At 37.9% G+C, this 22,974-nt stretch overlaps 1 protein-coding gene across 2 annotated transcripts in view; it reads left to right on the top strand.

Moving 5' to 3' along the window:
• LDAH (lipid droplet associated hydrolase) overlaps positions 1-22,974 on the top strand; it is a 117,169-nt gene that overhangs the window by 34,412 nt on the left and 59,783 nt on the right. For both annotated transcript variants that reach the window (XM_084513277.1, XM_084513278.1), the window contains 2 exons: positions 279-413; positions 20,294-20,463. In XM_084513277.1, the coding sequence (XP_084369403.1) occupies positions 279-413; positions 20,294-20,463 (305 nt within the window). The remainder of the gene's footprint in view (positions 1-278; positions 414-20,293; positions 20,464-22,974) is intronic.

The following is a 22,974-nucleotide window of genomic DNA, read 5'->3' as shown; positions in this document are numbered from 1 at the left end:
AATGCAAAAGGAGATTTTCTCTTGTGCTGGGCTTCAGGTTTAGCTTTTGCAATTTCAATTTTAGCTTCTGCATTTTCTGCCATATACTTCTCATGGATGCCATGAGAATGGAATTAAAACAGTTCAGTAGCATAGCCCCTGAGTTTGGGAGAATAAAAATTGGAGATGTGCTAAAAAAAATAACAAATTCAAATATAATGTTGCTTGGTTTGCTTTGAAGTACCTTGCTTGCTGTTGAAAGGTTAATATTGACTGTGCTTGTGTGTTTCTTTTGACAGGTAACCCCGGACTGGCAGGTTATTACAGGACCTTTATACAGGCCTTGTACTGTGGACTAAATCAGCAGTACCCTGTCTGGGTTGTGAGCCATGCCGGACATTGTAAGCCTCCTAGTGGTATGGAGATGATAGAAGGTACTATATAACTTGTACACACAGATATTTATAACCTCTCTCATTTCGCCAGAAGAAAACGTGCCTATTAGAAACAGCATGTCAACTTTTTAAATGCCTTCATTATATTTCCACAAAACAGTTTTATGAAGAGAGAAGTTGCTAAGGAAAAAGTATTTATAGATAAATTAGATTTGTCGGTCAAATAAATGCTATTAAGAGCATAGGAGAGTTTGCTGATTGCAGTCTTGAGAGACAATAGAGGAAGGTCTCAAATGTATTTACATTGAGAACAAAAGATTATAACAGTTCGTGGTTTTTTTTGTTTTGTTTTGTTTTTTCTTAAAGGAATATCCAATTCAGAGATTGAACACTTGAGGACAGTATCTCTGAATTTAAAAGTAGTTGTACTAAAGTAGTGAATGTTTCTGAGACTGAGGTATGGGATGTTTGCGGGGGCGAGGTTGCTTGTCTTTTTGTTAAAAATCTTTTAATGTGCCAGTGACCAGCAAGACATGATAGCCAACTCTAAGTGGGTATTGTTAATGTACAGCATTGGAAGATTACATACAGATTGATTTAGAACAGTGGTCTACAAACTTTTTTGATCATTCACACCAGTCAGTTAAAAAAAATTTGAGCATGCACCATTAATATCTATGTTTTTTCATAAATGATATGCATGTACAACTGAAGTTCTCCTATTTTCTTCCTGCATCCCAATGTGTATGCACCCCACATTGGAGACCACTGATTTAGTTCCAGTAGAATTTGGAAGTCTCAGAAAGACTAAAGTAAGTTTCCCAGTAGCAGTTACCAGTCAGACAACTTTCCTAATTTACTGGAGGCACATCAGATAGAGAAAACTGAACAAAACTACATCCTTCATTTTTACTTCTGTCTGGTATTCTTATGCTTAGAGATCTCTAGCAAACTGTGCTCCAGAGAGACACACAACATTAACTGAGCATTTCATTGTCATAATTCTACTTCTAGCAATCTGCAAAAAGATCTGTAAATTATTTTTACTCACTGAATGCAATAAAGAAGTTATGTCTCAGTTTAGACCTCCTTATCCTTCTCGGTTTTTGAAAAAGTGATTGAACAGTACTGTTCAAATTAAGCCAAAAAAAAAAAAAAAAAAAGTCAGGCCAACATCAGTCTTTAGGTGTAGCTAAAATAACAAAAAGAGGAGCAACTGAGTAGCCCTCTCTTAATTATTTTGTTTAAAACAAACATAATCTGTATACACTAGTGGTTCACATGTTAAAAGTGTTACTTTTTTCTTTCCATTGTCTGATGTTGAGACTGACTTGTAGTTTTCCTAACAATAAAGGTGCGTGTGCCCCTTGAACAGATGCTACCTAGGAACAGGTTGCTCCAAAACCCCTGCCTGCCTACTTTGATAATTTACTGTGCATAATCTGTTTATGATTGCATTGCTGTAAGCCTTTTTAAGGTGCAGGTAATTGCACATCATTTGCTTAATTTCAACCGTAAAGACATGTTAATAGACAAAAGGAAAAATGTACCCAAATAGACCATAATTCAGATGCGGCAAATTTTTGCTTTAGAGTAAAGATAACAGGTGTGTATATCCACAGTTAATATATTTTTTGTGAAGTTCTGGAGCTTCTTAATGCATCACTCTTTTGATGAATGCTTTTCAGATTTCTGATCTGATAATGTAAATAATCTCCTCCTTCTAACCAAGTAATTTATTAGACATCAGAAGAGTTTATTTAAAATACAAGTTATTGCTTCCTGTAAGAACGTGTTAAACATGCTCAATGCATGCTTTCAAAAAAAGGCTACTACCTGAATAGAGAATCACAGAGTCACAGAGTGGTTATCGTTGGTAGGGACCTCAGAAGATCACCTGGTCCAACCCCCCTGCTGAGCAGGATCGCCCAGAGCACATTGCTAAGGATGGCCTCCAGCTGGGTTTTGAATATCTCCAGAGAAGGAGACTCCACAACCTCTCTGGGTAATCCCAGTACTCTGTGACCCTCACAGTGAAGAAGTGTTTTCTCATTTTCAGATGGAACCTCCCATGCTTCAGTTTGTGCCCATTGCCTCTTGTCCAGTTGCTGGGCACCACTGAAAAGAGTCTGGCCCCATCCTCTTGACATCCTCCCTTAAGATATTTGTGTTTTGATAAGATCCCCTGTCCGTCTTCTCCAAGCTAAACAGACCCAGCTGTCTCAGCCTCTCCTTGTATGACAGATGCTCCAGTCCCCTAATTATCTTAAATTAGTATTTTCTTAAGGATTAAATGAGTGGTCTTCAGACGTAGTTGAAAGACTAAATGCAAATCATGTTTTCATGATACGTAGCCATCACTGAATGTTCATTTTATAGACAGTGAAATCAGAAGAAAATAAATTGTGTTGGATTTCTCTGTCTTTTAAACGTATGATTCCCCTTAAACTGCAGAAAACAAATTAAGAAAAGAATGAAAAAGTACTTTGGTACTTTTTAAAGAAATTGAAGAAAATTGTTGAACAGTGTTGAATGCTTTTTTGTTGAATGCTCTTGAATGCTTTGTAAAGCTTTTTGTTTTAAGAAAATTCTAAGAAATTATTTAATTTTAAGAAAATTCTTGATTTAAGAACATTCTAGAAAATTTTAACTTCTAACTCAAACATAAAATTAAGATTAAAAATGTTTCATATTTATTCACATTTAAACTATTCTGAATGCCAGAATAGTTGCTCAGTTTGGAGGGAGACACTATAACAGGTTATGAATGGTGGAGACCGAAGATGTAAGCTTTACATTATGATACCCAGTTGAATAGAAATGCCTGATTACTGCAAAAGGACTAAAGACCATTGTTTAGGAGTTGCTCTTCTGATGGCAGTGAATAGTAGCCAGTTGGAGACTTTTCAACAGCCTTTCAATCCCTTTTGATAGGAAACAAAATGTTAGTTAAAACTAACACATCTCAGTGAACAAATCCTGAAATTATTCATTGCTAATTTGATACTTCTTGCTAATTCAGAGCTGTGTTGTGGCTATCTAATTTTAAATAAGGACTAAAAAATGCAGCCTTGTTCCAAATTTCTGTAAAAGCCCTGGAAAATGGGAAGTTAGATAGTTTTTGTTTGTTTTTTTATCACTCTGGTCATCTTTTGCCAGTAAAGGCTGTATAGAGCTCTCTATACGTGGGCTGTAGACAATAATGGTGTTCCTTCCAATGTTTAAAATCTGTTAAACTATCCTTAGTTCATTTTGAATGATAAAAAAGGTAGGCATTGATTTATGGTTCACCAGAAGACTGTTTCCATTGATTTCTCTTTAGCAGGAGATTAGGATCTTTGCAGACCATTTTGAAATTGGGTTATATCCTTAAGAAGCACTATAGGAAAAAGCGTAGAAGTGTGTTTTTTGCACAGAAAGCAAATCTGTGAAGACATTCATTATTTGTTAGTGTGCCATCAGTGTGAAGTTTTGAAGTGAAATGGAAAATTTAGAAGTCATGTGCAGCATAATTTGTGATATATTGCTGATGTATTGCTTCTTAGCTGTGTTCTTTACTGTTGTTACTCACCTGAGTTTGCTTTTCTAGCCTTCTGACTTCTGATGAAACTGCAAAATTGACTTCAAGTGAGATTCTGCCTCATCTAAAGTGATACAACACTACAGAAAATATTAATGAAATCATTTGGGTAAAACTGAATTTCGGCTTCATCAAGTTACTCATCTTGTTGGTTGCTAGATAGTTGTCCACCAAAGGACAGACCTAAGTGTGGGTGTGATTACCAGATATAAGCCATAAATTGCTACCGTCATAGGAAATACTGTGCTGGTAAGGAAAAAAAATAAAATAGTAGCCCGAGCAAGACAAGGAGCATGGTGTGCTATAATAAGAGGATTGTGTGTTATTTAGGACAGTGATTCCCAAACTTGTGGTCTGTGGTCCACTAGTGGTTCCCAGGACACTTGCTTGTGGTGCAGGAAGAGCTGGCTGATCAGGTGGAGTTGGCTGTCTCGCTGGTTTCCACTTGCTAAGCTGAATTACTGGTAGCTAAGAATACTTTTCCCATAATACTTCTGCTGTGTAAGCATTTGCAGCGGTGGTCTTTGAGATGTTACACAACCACGGATGTGGGGAGATAGGGAGCAATGGGATTGCGGTCTGCACTGCTGCAAACAGGAGAGAAGGAGATGGTGAAAAATGGTCTGAGAACTTGGGCTCCTAAAAATAGTGACTCATCTTTAGCTAATAGCTTTTGTCCTTGTCATTGTGTATAATCCCAAAGGAGAGAATTCACACAAAGGCACAGGGAGTCAGTATGCATTTGGTAATTTTAGCTATCTTGTGACTTTCATTTGTTTTAAGTAATGTGAATATTTTTAATGTTTGCTGATTTTGGAGAATACTTGCACTGTTTCTTTAAGGTGAACAAAAGCTACCAGGAGTCTGTTCAGTCAGTATTAAAACACCTCAGAATTAGTGTCTGTGGTGCTCAGGAGGTCTTCAATCTGTGAATCTTTATCTGGGCCTCAGCACTGTACAGTTAGAGATCATACAGCAGTGGTGATAGTAGGTAAGGTTAAGGGCCTAAAGGGAAGAGGGACCCAAAAAAGCTGGTTAATATTCAAGGATCACCTCCTCCAAGCTCGAGAGCAATGCATCCCAACAAAGAGGAAGAAGTCGGGTGAAAATGTGAGAAGGATAAGTTCATGTGAGCATGGATGAACAAGGTGCTCCTAGCCAAGCTCCAACACATAAAGGAAGCCTACAGAGGGTGGAAGCAAGGACAGGTAATCTGGGAGGAATACAGAGACATTGCCAGAGTATCCATGGATGGAGATAGGAAAGCTAAATTTAAATGAAATTCAGTCTGGCCAGAATGTCAAGGGCAACAAGAAGGCCTTCTACATCAGTGATAAGAGGAAGACTAGGAAAAATGTGGGCCCTCAGCATTGGTGAGGCCACATCTGGAGTGGTGTGTACAGTTCTGAGCTCCCTGTTACATGAGAGACCTGGGCATACTGGAGGGAGTCCAACGTAGGGCCACCAAGGTAATCAAGGGACTGGAGCATCTCTCCTATGAGGAAAGGCTGAGAGAGCTGGGACTGTTCAGCCTGGAGAAGAGAAGGCTTCAGGGAGATCTCAGTGTCTATCAGTACCTGAAGGAAAGGTACACAGAAGATTGAACCAGGCACTTTTCAGTGGTGCCCTGTGCCAGCACAAGAGGCGATGGACACAACTTGGAACACAGGAGGTTCCCTCTGAACATGAGGAAACACTTTCCTTATATGAAGGTGACCGAGCACTGGCACAGGTTGCCCAGAGGCTGTGGGGTCTCCTCCTTGGAGATCTTTGGAAGCCACCTGGACGTGGTCCTGGGCACCCTGCTCTGGGTGTCTGCTGGAACAGGGCCTGGGCCAGATGGACCCTGCCAACCTCATCCATTCTGTGAGGTGTCTGGACGAATTCTGGTACATAGTGGTGGTTATGTTTAAAGACATTTACATCTTGTAATATGAAGGTTAAGAGAGAAAAGTAGAAGAAAAGGCAGCTGAACTGACACTTTACATACATATTTTAAGCTTACACAGCGAATTAATATTAAGTTATATTCCAACAATATTCTCTGCTTCCTGTGCAGATAAATTAAAACATCTGAGAGTCATTGACAGATGGCTTATCTTTAATACACGTTCTTTCCAGGTTTAGTCAGTTATGTTCAAGTATTAAAGACCTAGAGTACTCTATGTCCAAAAACACACAGCACTGCTCTGCAGAATTAATAGAGTTGTGTGGCAGGAAGTTTCCCCATCAAATGGTACCATGCTGTGGATACATTAAGAAAAAACAGGTTGTAACCACGCTATCCAGATAGAATTCAACTAGTTTAACATCCAAGTGTGACTTTTTTTTTTTTAAAGTTCAGAGAGGAGAAGCTTCCTGTTTACGTAGCTGGCCTCAGCACTGATTAATCACCCCGAGGTCCTCAGGCGGTGCTTGTCACCAGCAAGGGTCCCTGTGTGCACCGAGGAAGCGGTTGTTTTCTCAGGACAGGGCAGGAACTGCCAGCTTAGGGCACATTTGTCTGGCTGCCCCTCCTGATGCAGCAGGTGCTGCTATCCAGTAACCATATTCCTTCCTTGTCTTTGGAGAGGGCAGCTAAAGGAAGGAAGTGAGTGTGTGCATTTGGAAGTTATTAGGAGATGTTTAAATGCTGAGGTTTTTGTCTTTACAAAAAACCTGGTAAGATCTGTATTTTGCTGTATGGTTTTACTGCTAGGTGTCTATTTTAAGGAAATAAATGGAACAGTTCATGGTGGGAACCCACCGGAATGTTTTAAATCAAAATGTGTGAAAAGCAAGCAGCCCTGGAGATGCTGCTGTCCACCATTTACTGTAACACACCCTTCCCTTGAGCCACATTCAGCTAATTATTCATAGAGGTCCTGTAATCATGTCTGTAATTATGCAAAGAGATCCTTTGAATGAAATGTTGGCATTTGGCATTCTTTATCAGTTCCGCTTAATTTTAATCATGTGTTTAAAAATCTTGTTCAATTCAAAATCAAAACAGGAAAAATAAAATTTTGCCATCTGTGCAGTGTTTCTGAGTTGTTTTATTATTTTCTTTTCTGGCCAACCAAAATGTTATTAATTTTAACTGCTCATAACAGCATACTTTAACAGTCATATATTTATTTATAATGATCACTTAAACACTATTAAGCTGATTCTGGTACCACTTAATGCATGACTCTACATGTATTCCACTGATTTTGATGGAGTAGTGACCAATTTTTTCTGGTGTTACTGAGAGGGCTTTGTCCTTATTTTTATTATTACTATATGAAAAATAGGTTCCCTCTATTTTCTATTTCTTTCAAGGTTTTTCACTGTCAACATATATCTGTATGTATACTATTAAAGAAGTCCATGAATAGCTTTCTAGTCCATTCTAGCACTTTATTCAACTAATTCCCCTGTTAGAAGAAACATTTTTTTCACCCATATCTACAAATAAAGTTAATATAATTCAAATTCAAAGATGTGTTTTAAAGTAACAGTTTTTGAAACCTGATACAGACTTCTGGATTCTTATCCAGAAAACAAGATGTTTAAAAAAAAAAAAATGACATTCATCCATTGGAGAATATAATTTCTTTACTGCATTCCAGGAAAATTTGGATGTAGGTTTTGAGATTGTTTATGGATCATTTTCCGCCTTTCACCCCATGACATAGGTATGTTCTCCAGCTGATACCATCATTTCTAATTAGATGCAGATGGCTGTTAGTGGGGGGAAAAAAGTGTTCAAGAATTTGAACCCTATGAAAAGGTAACATTTATATCTTTTGGTGTCTTGACTTTAGAAGGCATGTCACAGTTCACTGAGATGAGCAGTGAGTGCTGTGATGTTTCAGACTAACTCGTTTAAATGCTTTCTGTACTATTGTAGAGAAATAGAAAAAGTGAAATAATTCAATAAACAAAATATTGAAACGATTCAGATTATTTTCCCCAGGGATAGTGCTTAAGAATCTTTTAATCCCAAATCAGATTGAAAATACATCCACATTTGCTAAAGGACTGAAAATGGACTATCCCCATAGCAGGGAATAATCCCTTCTCTCCGATGATGTAACAGGTCTGGGTTTGTTTCAATAGCTGAACCAAAAGTTTTTCCACTACATAGGTTAACACTAGGGGAAAAACAAATAATCAATTTGTTTATTTATTAATAATAATTCCTACTTTCCGATATAGACCTTATATTTAATTTTGATCACACAGAGCTTGCAAAAATGTTGCAGATCTTGGTGCGATCAATTCAGTGTTTCACGGTAGTTTTATTTTTAATTCACAATGATCTGCGGTCATAAGACTGAAGAACTATCAGCAATACACAGCACGGTTCCAGATTCTAAAAATAATCAATTTCGGAACTTGAAGCCTCTGTTAGCTTTGGTTTGGGGGAGTTTCCCTTTCTTTAAGAGGCAGTGTAGGTGTTTCAGGGAAACGTAGGTGGATATAAAGCAGATTATGCACAGGGTACAACTGGCCTCACTCTTAGATCATCTTCATAAATGAATTACTCATACCTCTAGTGCACCTACTTATATATCTCACCAGAATCTGAGTAAGGGTTGTATGCTTTAGGAAAGGAGCAGGGACAAAATGGTAACAGTGTTGGAGAACCAGATTGAATGAGGGACTGTCATTGGTGCTTGTTAGATGGAGTGTTTCCTTTTTTTTTTCTTCCTTTTGATGCTGAACGTAAGACTGTTCTTTTGCTTTAAGCTAAACATACTCTTACCTTTCTGAAGTTTAAATTCTGTTTTGTGCATGAATACATTTATTAAAACAATCTAATTTACTACAGCTTAGTCAAATTACTGGTGAAGTCAAGTGGCTGCCTAGTTGCCAAATTAATCCCTGTTGGGTTTAACCATGAAACAAACTGTGCTAAAGTTCTCTAGGATTGTTGTTGTAGTGGTTTTGTTGTTATTTTGTTTTGTTTTGTTGTTGGGTTTGGTTTGTGTTTTTTTTTTCTTTTTCTTTTTTTTTTTTTTTTTTAAGAGTATATCTGTTTTCAGACATACTACCACTGAACTTTTGCCATCTAAGACTCCTTTGACTTCTATGGTAATGTTTACATGGTTTGGAGAAGTTTAATCCTGCAATTAATCATGAAGAGACTAATTACTGTATTCCCCAATGCACGTCAATGTATATTAAACTCTACATGATTATATTTGGATCTGTTTGCATGTAGGGTATGGGTCAAATTCAGTTACTTTCAGTGACTAATTCAAAAAAATATACTGTAAATTATAATTTATCAATTATAGCTTAATTATACTTTATACTTTTTACTTTGTCAGTTTCAAAGAGACTGTAGCAAGCTATGGCTTAGATGTCTACTAACATAAATGAATGAGAAAAGTGGCTCTTACCCAGATGTGAGCCTGGCACTTCGTTGGTCACAGGTGGTTTACTTTCTGTGTAGCACATCTCACCTGTGTAAAATGAAGGGCAAAAGAATCCCTTATTCATTTATAATGACAAATCAGCACTGTAACGGTAGCACTTCAGTCTCAATGTCAGCTATGATGCAAAACTCTGGGGAGCCATCACAGTATCTGTGGCATGTTGCCATACCTGCTCTGCTGTGTTGTTCAGTTAGGTGACTACAAATGAAACTTTCATTAGATCTTGATTATAGGGAACAAATGTGTCGATTACATTTTAAATAATTTAACAGAAGGAAATATATAAATCATATAATTTAAAGTGGTTAATTTGACAGAAACGTATTTCTTCCTCAAAGATAGGCAGTTTGCACTATACATCATCTGCAGGTTGTTACTTAAAGCATCAACAAGCGATAAAGAAAGCTGCCGTATTTCAAGAAAGTACAAGCTATTCTCTCTATATATTCTATTCTCTCTTCTCAGCCTTGCTACTGATTTTAATAAATTCAGGCTTTTACATACAGTGTTTTGTCCATTTCTCTTTTGCCTTATGTTGCGGGAAGTAATGAAAGACGTAGTTTGAAGTGCTCCTGAACCAAAATCATGTCCTTTTCCACTGATTCCTCACAAGTTCAGGTGATTCGAACATGTAACTAGGTGAGGAGTATCAGAGCAGAGAACTGGAACCTCCAGGCTGCAAATGTCACTTGATGTCACAGCAGTCAGCAGCAAAGCCCCTGTTGCTCTCACTTCCAGTGGGGATCACGGCTGCTTCCCTTTGCTGTCAGCGTGCTCACCTTGTGCAAAGAGGAGACCCAGCAGAGACACAGTAGGCTTTTTGAGGCAGGGAATGATTAGAAGCACTGACTGAGCACTGTGAGGTTGCTCTGCAGTACTGTTTTGCAAGCATTTCATGCTGTACAACCTGCAGTGCTGGTAGCATGGGGTCATGTTCTCACCTAGAATAAAATGATGCAGCTCTTGTGCAGCCACCGGCATGGCACTAGTTTACAGCATCAGGGAATCTAAGATGTGATTTTGAAAACGTATCATCTAAGAGTTTGGAATTATACAGGTTAAAGATGGAAAAACGTTGTGCTTTCCTAAGTGGGTTGTTTACTCCTTAAAATAAGAAGGGTGCTAGACAGCACTGTTACATAATCGGAATCTGCTTACTGCAGGTGGTTATTCTGTACACTAAATATAACATTTCCATGGACAGGTGGAGATACAAACTACTTTATGTAGTATCAGTACAGTATCCTAGTAGTGTAGTATCATCTGAGATGAATATATGCAAGAGTAAAGAAAAAGCCCAAAGTTTACACTGAATGCCATCCAAACACCATTATTGTAGCTAGAGTAGTTAAGAAGTGTATTACTGTTATTTTAATGTTACTCTAGAGACTTACACTTACTTGAACATTTCGGTCTTTGTCTTTATCAGTTCTAAATAAGATTTTGGGATGGATTTTCAAGAGAAATCAGATCTGGCCTAACAAATCAAAAGTTTTAGCTTCAACAGAAGTTGAGTTGCTTCAGAAAAGCAATTTGCCTTTACATACGGTTTTACATTTGAGTTGCTTTCAGTTGAGTGCTTCAGAAAACATCACCCATTGATCTATCCAGTTCTACCTTCCTGTAAGTCACTGTAATGTTGAAATTCTGTATTGCTACTTGTGTTACTGTATAACTACCCATCCACATACCTTCTTATCTGCTTGCTTGTTCAGCCTCCCACCTCTTAATATTGTTCTATACTTGTTGCCATTTTCTCACGCTTTTAATATAATTCTTTTTACTCCCTCTTCTGTGGAATAACATGGGTTGTCTTCCTTGGCCTGCTGTCTGTCTTCACTTCAAGCTTCGACTCTCCTTTATTTGCTCTTAGTCCCTCTTTTCTCTACTTGTATCTGTTTAAACTTCCCAAAGTTTTGAAGTGCTGTTTTCAATAGGTGTGACTGTTAGACTTGCCTACTACGGCACAGTGTTTTATTTATCATACACCTACTGAATCCATTCCTATGAAATTACATTCATTGTTTTTTGTTCATTTCAACCCTTGTACAATTGCCACTGCCCTTTCTATGCCTCTAATTATCATGCTGCATGTAGGCAGCCTTGGTGATGTGCAGGAATCATTAGTTTTTCTTCCGTTGTCAAGCTGTGCAAACACAAGTTGTTGTGAGAGTGTGTTATATACTGAAGTTGCTTTCTGTTGCTTCATCCCGTAAGAAAGTTCTGTGCCTTAGTTTCAAGACTAAATTTTCCCCATGTTAAATTGGAAGATGTTAGATATAACCAAACACAAAAAGATCTTGATATTCATGTGCTTTGCAGTAAGGAATTACCTTAAGGAACAACGCCCTGTGTGTTTTTCCTGGATAGACTCATGCATCACATTCCTAAGGCTGATGGTGCAAGATAATTCAAATACCAATGAAACACATTTGCCCTTGTAAAACTGGGTGATATTATTTCAGACCATATGTGAAATGAGTATTCCTAAGGGAAACACTCAAGGTGGACATCTGGAAGAGTACCACCTGCCAGTCCAGCAAAGCAAGGAAAGCAGACTTTTGGGGGAGTGGGAAATAGCTAGTGGACCTAGATTGATTTTTGCAGACTAGCTCAGCATGTCAACAAGATAATGGAAATTATAATATTTTCTCTCTGTTGTTTGAACATGCACTACTGGTACGATGTTCCCTCCCAGAGGCTCAGTCAGAATGTGCCCTTCTGTGTTCAGTGCACACCTTGTGGCAGACATTTCCCTGAAGATCTCATGAATGACTTCATTTTCTCAACCATTGTATTTTCAAGGACATGAGCTCTGCTTCTTATCACCGTGTATGATAGCTGTGCCAGTGCAAGGCTACTTCTTGCTTTCTTCATAATGCCTCTCTCTTTTTTTTTTTTTTTTTTTTTTTTTTCCTGTGATGTTCCCCTTCAGCACCTGGAATGGAAAGGCTTAGCCCTGTTACATTGACAGCTGTTGGCATGGCATGTCTTTGCTGTGGAGTTACTCTGAAATGTCCAGACACCTCAGCAACCCCAACTAAAGTAATACGTTCAGGGGTTCCCACTATAATGATGTTACTGGTTTGGTTTTGTACCTGTTTAATGGTATGTAGTCCAGTGTATTTCAGTGATTTGGGCTATGCTCAGTGATTCTTCCTTAACCAGCAGTGGTAGATATTATTTATTTTGGAATTACTGGAAAAGGGAGAATTGCTGGAAGATTTTGAAGGCTTGTCAGCACTGAAACTATTTATAGTTTCTGTTGCTTTGCAAGTATAGATATGCAAGTCCAGACATGAAATGACTTCAGAACTGGAAAAAAGATGAGTAAAGCCTAGATAAAAGCCTAACTTATAATAAACTAAGGACATAACATGGCTTTTTGAGTGTTCTGCAGTTAGTTGTCTTGTGGAGGATATTCTGCAAGGTGAAGTGATGTGCAAAGTGGGATACCGGGTGCGTTGACCTTACTTCACTTTTACAATCAATGCAACTAATGAAAATGGTGCTGCAAGTTTTGCTATTCAAAATAATTAGGTCTGCTGAGAGCTGTAATAACCCAAGTAGTGTTCTGCCTTCAAAAGAGCTGCTTAGAAATGAAACAAACAAACAAACAAGAAATCAACCAAATCATCCTGAGATGAATAGAGTCATAGTGAATTTAATACTTGGTCCTATATCAAGATACATCTTATGCAGCGGTTGGCCATAGTGAGGAATTCCCTTCCTGTTGTGTTTGTGTGGGCAAGTGAAGCAAGGAATTCACAAGAAAATGAATGTGAAAAATCAGCTTCCCAGCAGCTCAGACCTCTTTTCTTTTGCTCCTTGAAATTACTTCATGATGGAAATTTAGATCTGCTCCTGTACAGTGATGGTCCCTCTAACCCCTCCCCTGCCAAGTTTGTTTGTTTGTTTGTTTGTTTGTTTTTTTGCGTTGTTTTACTTTGCTTTTTGTTGCTTTTTTTGATAATGATATTGAAAATTGTTTTAAATTACACTTCTGTAGTTGTTCAGTTTGACGGTAAAATGCAATCCTTCAGAAAGAGAAAAGAGTCCATTTATGTAGAACACACATATTAGATTTGGTTTATGCATGTAAAAGTGATAATGGAGGTACAGTTTGACATAAAACCACACAATAAAACACTGTTTAATGGTGCTTGCCTTGCCAAAAATAGAGACAAGCAACAACATTTATCTCAAGCCTTGCACTGTTATCTCATTATACCTCGGTGATAGTTGCTTTAACCAAAGGGAAGCAAGACTGGGAATGCAAAATGAAAAGAAGTCTCTCACAGACATCTTCATTTAGTAAGTTCAGTATACTGTAGTATGTTTTTAATCAAAACTGTTTTTTAGTATTTCACATGTTTATTAGTTCATTTGGTCAGACTACGCTGGCACTAATTTAATTACGATACAGCTTCCTTTCAAAAACAGATTAGGTGTTAAATAAGTGTCCCAGCAATAGGTATGTAGATAGTAAAGGAAATCGGTAGTTTAATTTGTAAATTAAGGTCTTGTTATTTTTCTAATAAAGAAAATAATACCTATGACCATTTCAGTGTCTTGAGTACATGGTAATTTATTTGTGGAGGATACCTTTACAAAAAGTAATTACTTCAATAAACACTAATGAGTGGTGTGTTTATCTTAAAAGTTGCATGAACAGTTCCTGAGGGTACTAGGGCCAGATGAAGGTCTAAGGGTTAATCTAAAACACAATGCTTTAAGACCTGGTTCCTGGTGTCAGTAGGAGTTCTTTGGTATTTATTGAGCATTCTTTCACAGTTTCCATCCCACTTCTTTGGCATTTTATCACTTGCTGATACAAATTATCCAGGCTTCAATAATCAAATGAAAGATTGGGTGAAGCATTCAGGCTCTAAGCAATATATCTTCAGGGGATGTATTTTCTAAAAGATATTCTGAAATTAGACTCACAAACCAGAACACTCAGTTTTTTAGCACACTGTTCTGTTTAAACATTTCAGATGGCAGTGGTGAGGAATTGCTATATTTTGCTACAAGAACAAAATCAACCACATAGGTTATTTAATTTACAGAATTAGACTTCTGACTATGCAACCCTGTTTAACAGGTAGTCCTCCTAAGTAATCAGTTGTGGAGCTGCTTTCTGCCTGCCACGTGAAAACAAAGATTAATCTACATGAAGACAAAGATTGATTTATTGTGATGTTACTGCATTTTCATGCACTGAAACTTGTTTATCTCCTCATTGCTAACAGCAAGCATTAAGGTGATAGCACCCACCAGACAGGAGCTGCAAGAAGAGGCTGAGTGAACCCCTTTCCAACCTCTGAGCTCAGTTTCCAGATCCAAACTTGTCTTTATCTTGTAAAAGGTTCAGTTATGAAAATTCTTGACCCCATCCTAGGTCCATCAGAGTTTGTCCTTAGATATCCTATTGCTACCTCCTGGAGCAAATGAGTAGTGAAGGGAAAGATGCAAAGCAGGTAGGGCAGGGTTTTCTTTTCCTCCTTTTCCTTCAGATACAATTCCAAGTCACCTTTTCATACAGGCCCTGACACCAGATTCAGTGACACTGTTCCTTGTTTGGACACCGTCTGCTTCATGTCACAAGGTCATACACAACATTTTCCTTCTGGAACACCGATCCTCCTCTTTGCTTTAATGGCTCCCTCAGTGTAGGCCACAGAGCAAAGAGCCTCGTCCCAGTCATAGAAACTTGCCTTGGTCACCTTACTGGTACTTACCCACTAAGATTTATCCCACCTTTTAGGTAACAAGCAAGCTCCTTGGGTTTATTCAGGACAGGAGCCATCTCATTCCTGGGGTTACACCACCTTATGGGTCTCGCTAGCAATAACATTGCAGTGTATGGGTTCCCTGGTCACAAGCTCGATGCCATTTTCATGGCAATATGTCCCTAGGAATAAAGAAAAACCCTGTTGTTCTTTCTTCAGAGGATCATTGGTCTCCTGTTGGCACCTCCAGCTACATGCCAGCATTTATGGAAGGATCGGTGTCTGCAATTTCTCTCCCATCCTTTCTTTGCAGAGGAGGTGGAGGCTTTCATTTTGTGAAAGCCAGACTTGCAATGCAGTATTATAAAGAAAAGCAGTGTGCATCTTTCAGAATCTGAAACAAATTCTGTCACTTTGTCTTCTGTTTTCCCATGCAGTTATCCTTCCTATGGTTAATTAAAGAAAAGCCAAGAAGCAGAAACTTTTTTTTTTTTTTTTTGGAAACAAGGCACCAACATGAGACTTAAGTCAAATGCAATTTTATAGATTCATAATAACCAAGCAAAATCAGTTAGATTAGTCATTTCATTGATTCTTTTAATTGTGATTCATTTGTGATTAGACTTCAGGTTGTTCATAAAGCAGGATTTTTTTTCTTAAGATGCTACCTGAAGCAGTCCATGTTTGTATTAGGTCAGAGATGTGGTTAATCTTTTGTCTTGCTACAAGAAATGTTAAACATATTTGTAAGCTTGTTTGGTTTGTTGGTTTCTGCTTCATAACTTGGAGGATGCTTGATCTACATGAGGCTACTCATTTAACAGATATGCTTTTTTTTCTTGCCTGAGAATTTCCCTTGCATACACAGCAAAAAAACAAACAAAATTCTCTGTTATTTCCCTGAAAACTGAAGTCCTCTTCCCTAGCAAGATTAACTTGTCGACTATCTTAGAGCAAACACTTTATTTTAATCTATCATTGTTTTCTGACACTGGGTTTAGCAGAGGTCAGAGAAAGAGATTCATTAAAGTGATTGCGCATTTGTTTTTCCAAAAGCACATCAGAAGATTAATGCTTTGCCAAAGAAAATAAAGAAATACAGTATTTCTTTTAATACACTTCAGCTAAATAAAGTCTTGAAATCACATGCCTTGGCCCAGATGGGGTGTCTTCAGCTTACGGTTCAAGTAGGATAATTTCTACTATCTGAAAACGGCTTAAATGAGCTCTATTTCAGCCATGCCGTTTATTCCACACCTGAGGTGAAGTAACTCACCCTCCAGTCCCTTCTCTGATGTAGAGCCATTGGAGAGCTGACTGCCAGTGTGTTTGTGCAAGTCTGTTTGCTTATATAAAGAACCCATTTAAGCTCCTCCACCCAAGAAATTCGTGTTGATTTTGGAAAATCCCCGGACAATTTTATTCCATAAAATAAATAAATAAATCTTTCAGACCTGAGACACAGCCCAGCTCCACATATTTTGGGCTATTATAAGCACAACATTTGCGTTGGGGAAACATGAATTAACATGAAACATTGGCAATTTTATATTTGTCCAGAAGTAAAATAGAACATGTATTTCCATAGAGATTCTGTGAAAGTATATTTCACCTGATAAAAGAGAGCTGGATCAGTCCGGGATAACTGGAGGTTGGCGCATGCATCTCCAGACCATGCACTGCATGCTCATCCTCCAGTGTGGCTTTTCTAGAATTAATACCAATGTGATTCGGTTTGGCAACAAACCAGAGTTTCAGAAGAAAAGGAAAAATTGTATTAAACTTCAGAACAATTCTGTTGAGTCAGCACTGGCTGTCAGGACTAATTTTCAATATGCTAAAGTCCTAAACTCAAGTCTGGGCAAACAAGAGGAGGAAAAGGCCTTATTCTCTTCTCTTAATCCGTACAGGCTTGACCTATATCCCTCCCTGGGGTGCTTACTTTGGCAGCAAAAATGGTTCTGAACAGACACATCACTAATGAAATCAGTAATAGCCCTGAATATGTTGCCCTGGGTCTCCATACTGCTATCTACTGGGTAACTATATATTAAATTAGATATCTAATGTTTAATAAACAGGTGTAACTGATTAACTATATTAGACAACTTTGATAACGTTGAGACTGGGCCAGGCTGTATTTGCTGTATTGGTTATTAATAGCATTGCAGTGATTTTCAGCATGTCTCTTGTAGCAGATTCTGAATTTGTGTAGTCAAACATTGCCATTAACCTGGGCAAGCTTGATTTTCCATCGTCTGTATTGACAAGGGAATCATAAGATTGGCTTCAAAGTCACGAGATTGTATGAATAATACAAACAAAATTTGTTTTCTTTTCCGCTTGGTTTCTCTGGTCTTGAGAACCATGAGAGGTTCTCTAGAAGGCTTATACACCTATTTTGCATCCTCTTCTGTTCCTCTAACCTAGAAGTAAGCTGAAATTCCATTTGAAAATCTTGAAAATCCATTATTTTCTTGAAAATCCATTATTTTCAAGAACAAAGGCTATGAATGGAGTGTCAAACATTAAAAGGCTTGCTGATAAATCACTGGAGATGGCAGTGCCTGAGAAATAAAACATGGGAATGGTAGCAAATGTTTACAGAGGAGAATTAATCTCTTCAACCCAACACACGGTAATATATATGCTGAATGAAACATCCTCTGTCACTTGTTGCTGTATCCAGTGGGTCACCGTATTTCTAGTATTCTGTGTTTCGTGTGTGTTATACATACCCTTAATTAGACTTATGATGTAGACAGCCCACGCCTGCATGGGGTTAAGCTGCTGTATAAACAAATAAAAAGTAACTCTTGCTAAAAATAGAAACTAAGATTAAAAACAATGTTCTGGCCTTAGGGTTTTGGAAAACAGAACAAGTTTTTGTTTTCCATTACTTGTAGAAAGCCTAATAGTTAATATATTACTTCTAATCTAATTTTGCATTCTCTGAGTGTGTTTTAGTAAATTTCCTTTTCATTTAGAGTAAACTACTATAAATTATGCTGGGTTATGATCATTAGTACTTTTAGTAGAAATACTAAATTAGTTGAAGACAAATTTGCTTGTTGTTACCTCTGTGGTAATATTTTAAGCTCAGAAAAAAAGGCATCAGAACATATTGTGATTCTGTGATATTCTTCAGCAATTATTTTGCTTCAGAACGTTGTGTTTTATACAGATCAAAAAGGCAATGTAATGCCAACCCACTTAGGCTACCAATTAATACTGTTGCTGTCAAAACCCCAGCAACCTCAGTACATTCGTGTTAGTGATTCTTAGCATTTGAGGTTCCTGACCAATTGCCATCAAATTTATTGCACACATATTAAAAGAGCAGTCAGTCTTTGTAATTTGGTAATGTATGTTCAGAGTCATAGGTGGAACGGTTTCTGTTAGCACCTTCTTCAAGCAGGTACAAAACCAGCTACACCTGAAATGGGTCTCCACTGCAAGCTAACTTTCTCTTATAGTACTTTCTGAGTGCCTCCCAGACTCTTTAATGTGTGTCCATGCAGCATCTCTGCCTGATGGATACTTCTTCCACATCTGTTTCTTGCACAAGGAACTGATGTAGAAGGCATCAAAAGAAGTAGAGTGGGAACTGAAACACCTCATACTTGGTGGACCAGGTAGGGCTGTACGTGCACCACATCTGGTAGCTGAATGGTTATAAATGGGTGTTTTTTGCCAGGAATCTATGTGCTGTGTGTAGAACTGTAGCTCCATAAGGGTGCTACGGTTCTACACACAGCACATAGATTCCTGATTCCCCATCCTGTGTCTGAAACTTGCTGCCTGGAGATTTGGCCCCTTCCAGACTAAAGCTGCATTGCAAGTCAATGTGTAAGCAGTGTAACGGATCAGGAGGTTAAGCAGGAGTGTGGCACTGAGCTCTGAGGTAACGGCATGGGTTTAAGGGATCAAGCGATATTAGTACATGGGCATCTCCAAATATAGGACGAGGAAATAGCTTGAAGCTCTGAAGGTTGGTTCAGGCTGGGTGTTAGGAAAACATTCATCACCGAGATGGTGATTGGGCACTGGAACAGGCTCCCCAGAGCAGTGGTTACGGCACTGAGCCTGCCAGAGCTCAAGAAGCATTTGGACAGTGCTCTCAGATACAGAGTCTTTTTTTTTGTGTGGTCCTTTGTGGACCCAGGAGTTGGACTCAATGATCTTTGTGGGTCCCATCCAACTCAGGATATTCTATGATTCAGTGTTCCTTCATGCCTTCTGCCTTTCATTTTATTTTATTTTTTTTTTCTTTTCAGTATTCTTGCATTCTGTTCTGTACAATAACTTAAACTGGTGTATTTTAATGTACCTTTCAGTATAGCGTGTAGAGTACTGTTCTAGCAGATCAAAGACCTGTGAGTCTCCTTAGACTTAGAACTTTCAAGAACTTTCACATCTCATGAGCTAGTGCTCATGATTTTTTTTTATTTTTGTATAAAAATAATGTTGCAAATTGTTACAGGCACCAGATTATCCTGGTCTTGCTGGCTGGCCGGAAAGCAAGTGAAGTTCTCATCCTAAGTGGTTTCCCAAGCTCCTTTAGGAGGTCCTTGACAAAACATGAATGAGTTTGCAAAATAACCTGAAACCCTGAAACTGTAACATGATCTTTCTCTTTGTAGCTGGATTGATAATGATAAGAACCTGCCTAAATATGGGTAGTTTATGTAAGTGCTAGTGCTCTATGTTGGCACATAGCATTTCATATTTTTTCCTATTCTATTGGACTTTTTTTCTGTATATTTGTTTTAAGACAGGAGATTTTGGATATCTGAAAATCCTCAGTGTACGATTAATGTGGATGATAGTTTGTCTTGAGTGAAAGGACTTGTTGCTGGGCAATGTTGTTGTAGGTCTCAATCTTGCAATATGAAGTTGGATTGATTTAAGCTGATCGAACACCTTGAGGTTGGTCTTGTGCCGAAAGAGAGGGAGCACAATGCTAGATGATGGACCATCAAGTTCCATGTGTTTCTGTACCATCCCTAGTTGCCCAGTTTACATATGTCTTCACATCCCATATACATCTATCAACGGTCTATATTTACCACCTGTGTTAATATTATTTTTTTATTTAAAAAAATATTTATTTCAGAGTTTTCCAAAGAAGTGAAGAAAAATGAGACACCTGACACTTCCACTATTAAAACAAAGTTGTTTTTTTCTCTTATGTTTCAGACACAGATATTAAAGAACTGGAGGATGTTTTTGGACTCAACGGACAAGTAGAACATAAGCTGAACTTCATCAAAAAGAATGTATCAAAAGATATAAAGCTGGTACTGATTGCTCATTCTATTGGTTGCTACATCACACTGGAGATGATGAAGCGAGCATCAGAACTTCAGGTACATCAACCTTACAGAATGGGAGTTGTATTATTAGCAAAGCAGAGTACATACTTAGCCTATGGGTGACTCCATACCTTTCCTATAAAAGCTATATTCTGCTGTAAGTAAGCTTTTGATCCTAGTTCTTACTAAAATGAAATAAAAACATTAATGACTAAGCCTAATAAAATATAATTAAGTATTTTGGTGTAAAATAAAGGTCTTATTTTGAATTTGGATCTCTAAATGCCCATGTAATATATAAATGATTAGTAATGGTGATAAATATCTTCAGGACTTGTCTTTTCATCTTTAAATCATTTATAAACAGGTACTAGATACCTGGTAATTACATTACGTTACTGCACCAAAAATGAAGACTGGTTATGATTTTAATAGTAACTTCTTATCTCAAGGCAAGCAGATTGCTAATTCTAGAGGGGGAAATGTATGGAAGAGAATAATAATACAAATTGTAATGAGTACTGCTATAAAGTACTTTGTTTTTAAAATTGAATATGTATGCAAATATCACTGCTTCTGCAGCTCAGCCTTGGTTTGTGTAACTTGACAAGAACGGGAGGTGTTACTGTGTGTTCTTGTCATTGGGTATCTAAACACTTTTCTTTGTCACTGTAAAGCAGTTGCAAGGCAAAGGAAGGACATAGTTCTCACAGCTCGCAGTTAGCGAGCTGTTAGTGCTCAGCAATAACTCACTTTCCCAGTGGATAACAAATGAAGAATACTGAATTTATTTGTATTTAAGTATTCACTCTTGCTATATCATTAGCTCTTCCTTTACATCATATTCTCTTCAGTGGAATGAAGTGCAGTGTTAGTGTATAGTCTGTATTTAATATATGCGTGAGTAGGTTCTTCCACTTCTTCATAACCATTTCCATAGCACTTTTTTTTTTTTTTCATTTAAAGAAAACAAAAACTAAAAAAGTGAAACATGAGGTTAACCTGATATATTTCATCAAGCGTATTTCACGTAGTGATTATAAACATGCTTTTCTGGAGGGGAAAACTTTTATTACTGTTTTATCTTTTCAAGAGGGAGTGTTCTAGAAAATATCATATGCAGTAATTTGTCCAAAAATATCAACTTTTCTTTGGTCAACATCTGTACAGTCCTTATGACACGAAGGGTTTTATCTGGTTTCAATTAAACTGAATTGTTGAGCAATTTTTTTACACCTGACCCACTGGATGTTGGCAGCTTGAGATTCATCAATGTTTTGAAACTTAGGTATCTTTGGGACACACTTAGACTGTGTGGTGCACTGTGTGCATAAAGTTAATATATGACAAGCTACATTTAAGATGCATTTAACAATAGAAAATATTTGCGTAAGCCAGAGTGTTGTGCAACCTTTGTCCCTTTGCCAAAAATAAGTTAACTGTTAGGTTTTATAACATATGAAGTGTGATAATAAGAAACTTGTGTTTCCATCTCTCCCTTTATTTTTACTGGAATATTTGATTCCCACAAGATTTTGAGCACATATGTGTATTTTAGTAGCTAGATCATTTGATTTTATTTTTGTGTAGTTCTTATGTGATATTCTTTTATTATATGAGTTTTGGTTTTGGTCTTAAATTCTCTGCTTCTAAAAGCCTTTGATTGCTTACAGTTTATTATTCTGAGCTAGAGGTTAATGTGTTGTATTTGGTGTTCAAATAACTCAGTAAACGTTTGTATTTGGAATGTAGGTTTTGCAGGCTTGATTTTTGTTACCCAGTTTAAATAATACCCTTTGATAATCTAGCCAAATGTAGACTAGATTTTCCCTCTCCTGTGCAATGATGAGGGAACCTGATGAGCTTAAGCTAGCAGGCATGAAAAGGATGAGGTACTGCCTTCTCTTCTGTCCTTCTTGGTGGTTCTTCAGCTGTCTCTTTTGAATGGGGCCCCTGTGCTGTGCAGGTTAATGAAGTATTGTTATTTTTTTTTAATTTTCTTTGCTGTATTTCTATGAAATAGTGCTTTCTTTTATTAAAAGAGAGTTTAAACAGGAATTGCCAATTTACCCCTGGGATAAATTTGATTTTGGAGCCCAGCCCTGGTTTCCTTTTGACTCTCAGGGCAGCTTCTGTTAGTGGTTTCTTCAGGAGCCTCCTTAACTTATTGTCTCAGATAGATACTGTTAATTAAGCCTAATTAGTAGAAAAGTGCAACACAGGTTACATCTGTGCTTGTAACTAAATGAAGCTGCTGCATGGTTTGAGCGCTAGGAAGCAGCCAGCTCTGCCGTGCCCCTCTTGAACCATGCCCCAGGAGACTTTTGGCCCTGAGAAGCCAGCAACTCGCAGACTGCACCCTGGCACGGGTCCGGGCCTGAAGAAAGACTAGGACTATTCCCAGTAGTTAGCCTGGATGCAAACAGCCTGTTTTTAGGTGGGGGGAGTTCAGCCATGTCGTGACAGACCATCCCATGTCATCCTGTTCATTCTCAGGAGCAGGGAATAGCTCCTGGTTGTTTTATTTGCTGGTATACATGGAACCATGGACACTTCTCTACTACC

This window comes from Aythya ferina (genome assembly GCF_964211825.1).
Source record: "Aythya ferina genome assembly, chromosome: 3".
Taxonomy (NCBI): domain Eukaryota; kingdom Metazoa; phylum Chordata; class Aves; order Anseriformes; family Anatidae; genus Aythya; species Aythya ferina.
The sequence above is the reverse complement of the archived record's forward strand: the minus strand, read 5'-3'. Positions and strand labels throughout refer to the sequence as shown.